The following is a 4,394-nucleotide window of genomic DNA, read 5'->3' as shown; positions in this document are numbered from 1 at the left end:
ATCCCCTCTCCCACTGAGTTAGTCTGAGAGGAGGGACACAAGGACTCCCAAGATTGCAAGGCAGAACTTTTTTCTGTCTGCTCAAACTGATTTGAGAAAACAACGAAGCCATAAGGAAAACCAATCACTGCAAGGAAATCAAAGGCTCCATCAAGAGATGGGGTAGCAGAAATAGGTGAGAGACAAATGAATTGAAGTATTGTTTTCTAAAAGTAATTTTTATTTTTTATTTATATATTTTGCCCCATTTTTCTTCTTCATTGCTGTTTATTCCTACAGAGTCTATGGTGATTACTAGGCTTCCTCCTTAATTGTGTGTATACTTAATTGAGGGTATATTTTGAGAAAATATCTATTGCTCAATTATATGACTTCTATTTCTTTCTTTCTTTATTTATTTTTGGGTCCAGTCATGGGGCCTGAACTCTGGGCCTGGGCACTGTCCCTCAGCTCTTCAGCTCAAGGCTAGTGCTCTACCACTTGAGCCACAGAGCCACTTATGGCTTTTTTTCTTTTTGCTTATATGGTGTTGAAGAATCGAACCCAGAGCCTCAGGCTTGCAAGGCAAGCGCTCTACCACTGAGCCACCTTTTCAGCTCAAATGTATGATTTTTAATTTTAGACTTTTGCCTTAAAAAAAAGGAACTTTTTTCAGTTAAAGGGTAGGATTATTTAGTAGACCTGCTGGGACCAGGCCAGGTTGGCAATCCTCATGGATGAGAAAGGTCTGGGATAGACCTAAGAGACAGAGCTGGGAAAAGAAGTGGGAAAGAGCTGGGAAAGAGGTGGGAAAGAGAGAGAGCAGGGAAAGAGAGAGCTGGGAGAAAGAGCTCAGAGTGCTGGGAAAGGGCTGAGAAGGTAAACATAAATACATTTTCAAATATCTTTATTTCTTCCTTTGTTTTTTCTTATTGTTTTTCTTTCTCTGAATTTAGGTCTTATCTTTCTTCTGTCTGTTCCTTTCCTTCAATACATCCCTCTACCCTTATTTTCTCCTCCTCAATTTTTCTTTATAAGTTTCAATCTTCTAATTCACCTCAAGTCATTTTATTTTATTTCTGGTCCTTTACTACTTATTCCTTTGCTTTAGTCCACTGATCCCTATGTGATTGCTGTTGATCTAGACTCTATCTGTATCCAATTTGACAGTGTCAAAGTGGATTATTCTGTCATCCTTTTGGTTCAGACTGCTATAAAGCTCATGACAGATTTGTTCACTTATTTTAACTATATATATATATATATATATATATATATATATAGTGTGTTTTGTGAAAGATTTTTAAATTAAATAATGTTTTATTGTGATAATACTGTACAGAGGGGTTACAGTTACATGAGCAAGGTAATGAGTACATTTCTTATCAAGCATTGTTGCCTCCTCCTTTAAGTGAAAAGTTTTTGAAACTAACAGACTCGACTTATTTGACTTCATCTGCCTTGAAATTATGCTTTGTTTTCCATTTTTTCTTTGTTCTCATGGTCTGTGATGATAATTTCACGGAAGGAAACAGTCAAAGCTGGTCTGTGTATGTATGAAAGAATTTATTTATTTTGAGTTGCTGTGTGTATGTATGCACAAGTGACTGACATTAAACTGACATTACTGCAATAAAGAAATCCATTTTCCCAAAAATCAGTGTGTTTTGTGGTGGTACTGAAATTACTTTCATATCCTAAAAGGAATGATAGAGGTAAAATACCTGCCTATGACTGTTAACCCTTAAAGTTGTACAGCTATAAGTTCCAGGCTGGTTGTTGTCTTAAAAATGTTTCCTGGTGTGGTACTGGATTTACTCTCATTTCTAAATGGACAGAACTAGCCATAGAAACACAAGAAAAATGGCAAGTCCAGGAATCTCAACTCCTACTCAAAACAAATAGGCAACAGAGCAATCAATGAAAAACCTAGAGGACAGTTCTCACGTTCTACAAACACTACTTGTAAACATGCTGAATGAAAAGACTGAAAGCCTGCATGAGGCTATACTTGAGCGTGATGAAGCTAACCAAAGATTAATAGAGGAATTAATGGAATCCACAAACAAAAAGCAGTATTAATTCCAACCAAAGGGGCTGGGAAGTGCTCAGTGATAGGGTACTTGTGTAGCATGCATGAGGCCCTGAGTTTGATCCTCAGCACCGCATAAACAAAAAGAAAAAAGCTGGAAGTGGTGCTGTGGCTCAAGTTGTAGAGTGCTAACCTTGAGATGAAGAACTGAGGGACAGTGTCCAGCCCAGATTTTAGGCGCCATGACCAGCAAAAAAAAAACAACAACAACAACAACCAAGAGACAAAACATAATTCCAACCAAAGGAAAGGAAGTGCAATGAAAAATACATCAGATTCATTTCAGAATCATAGCAGAGAAATTCCTGAACATCCAAATGATAGGTCCACTCAGATACAAGAAGCCTTTAGAACCTCAAACAGACAAAACCAGAATTGGACATCCCACCAGCACACTGTGATCTGCACAGGATTTATAAAGACCAAGCTTCAGCTGGGGCTTGAACTCAGGGCCTGGGTAGTGTCCCTAAGCTTCTTTTGCTCAAGGCTAGTGCTCTACCACTCGAGCCACAGTGCCAATTCTGGCTTTTTCTGTGTATGTGGTACTCAGGAATCAAACCCAGGGCTTCATGCATGCAAGGCAAGCACTGTACTACTAAGCCACTTTCCCAGCCAGTATAGAGCCTTATAAACAGGAAATAGCAATGGAAATACACTTCAAATTAGGCCCAATGTCCAGTGGATTCTAGGTTTGCAGTGCATCAGCCAATGAATAAGCATGTCACATACCAAGTTGGAGTGCTGGTCTCTGAGGAAAAAAAGGAAAAAGAACTATCCAATGTGTAATGGCCTCTAAAGTAGAGAAGTAGGCCCAGTCTCTTAGGACACTCTCCAGAAAGTCCCATGGTTACAGCTGTATACCCAGACCCATAGTCTCTTCACAGTGCTATCCAATTTGTTGCCCGAATCCTGAACACTGATGTTCTCCATTGTGCCCCAGTACCATGCTGCTTGTCACAGTGTAGAATCATGGAGGCTGTAGGATCTAAATACAGGTGTCATGGCCTATATCTTGCTTTGTCCTTGGCTGAACCCTTTCTCATTGGCTGCATCCTGCTTTGTAATTGGCTGTATCCTGCTCCTTCTTTGGCTGTCTACTGACTTGTCATTGACTAGATCCTGTTTCTTCATTGGCTGCCAGGCAAGAAAATACATTCTTTATCCCAACAATTATATTTTAAGCAACAAAACCCCCAGAAAACTTTGATGGAAACACACTTTTACACACACACACTCACACACTGAAAGACATGTTCAGTAAGACTTCAAAACCTCAATGTTTTAAAATTTCAGCATATCTGAATTTGAGTAACTTGTCTAGTGCTCAATCCTCACAGCTCCACTCTAGGTCCTTTGGTGGTCAATTAGATATTATAGTCTCATGGACGTTCCTGCCTGGGCTAGCTTTGAACCTCTATCCTCAGATGTTAGCATCCTGAATAGTAGAATGACAGGCCTGAGACACTGGCACCTGGCCTCTGTGGTGTTTTTGTCATCCTACAAACAGCAAAGATGAAGTGAGCAGAGTTGGATTGCCACCATGGTCTTGTCTTCACTTCCTATTAAAATGGATCATTCTTGGTATAACATAAGTGAGTGAACCATCGTGAAACCATTCTGTTATTCTTCATGAGCAAGAACGGGCATAGAGTGGGGTAGCTGAAGGACAACATCAGAAGCACACCCTTGGATTTGTTCAATTTCTCCAGCGTCCACAAGGAATACATTTTCACGATGTTGTTGGAACAATAGAAGAACACGAAGCAGCTGACCAGCAGCAGGATGGTGTGGGTGGCTGTGTTCTCAGGCGCTGTCTGGGAGGCAAGGATGGGACTGTGGAGGTGCTGGGCTCTGCGGCGGTGTCGGTAGAGAAGCGTCACCATGTAGAGGCTGGGGGCCACCATGAGGACCACGAACAGAGCATCTAGCAGCACAAAATATCCGATAATGGGCATTGAGGTGGCCCTTATGAAGTTCGTTTGACAGTAGGGATGAGAAAATCCCAGGCTCATGATGGTTGAATTGCAATTGGATTGTACATTTGTGATGATGTTGAAATACATGATGGGATTCAAGATCCATAAGGAGAGCAGCGAAAGAAGGATGCAGGTGGAGAGTCGACTTTTCAGCCAAGCCCTCTGGGCAGGGGTGCGGCTGATGATGTGGGCCTGGAAAGCACTCATGAAGGTGGTAGTGCAGGTGGACAGTCCCCGCATGACCCTGAACAGGAACAGCATTGCTTTACACGTGGCATCATCCCAGAAACACAGGACTCCATACGAGGAGACAATGAAGGGCATGGACTCAAAAATGATGGTCAAGG

General features: G+C 41.4%; 1 protein-coding gene and 1 pseudogene across 1 annotated transcript; both read right to left on the bottom strand.

Annotated features, from left to right (window-relative positions):
* Positions 1–3,001, bottom strand: part of LOC106001681 — a 55,014-nt pseudogene extending 52,013 nt beyond the window's left edge.
* Positions 3,002–3,633: 632 nt separating this feature from the next.
* LOC106001680 (vomeronasal type-1 receptor 90-like) lies at positions 3,634–4,371 on the bottom strand. Its single transcript, XM_013036701.1, has one exon. The coding sequence runs from the start codon at positions 4,369–4,371 to the stop codon at positions 3,634–3,636; it is 738 nt and encodes a 245-aa protein (XP_012892155.1).
* Between the last annotated feature and the right edge of the window lie 23 nt (positions 4,372–4,394).

This window comes from Dipodomys ordii, unplaced genomic scaffold (assembly GCF_000151885.1).
Source record: "Dipodomys ordii isolate 6190 unplaced genomic scaffold, Dord_2.0 Scaffold363, whole genome shotgun sequence".
Taxonomy (NCBI): Eukaryota; Metazoa; Chordata; class Mammalia; order Rodentia; family Heteromyidae; genus Dipodomys; species Dipodomys ordii.
Note: the sequence above shows the minus strand (reverse complement) of the source record. Positions and strands in the feature narration are given on the sequence as shown.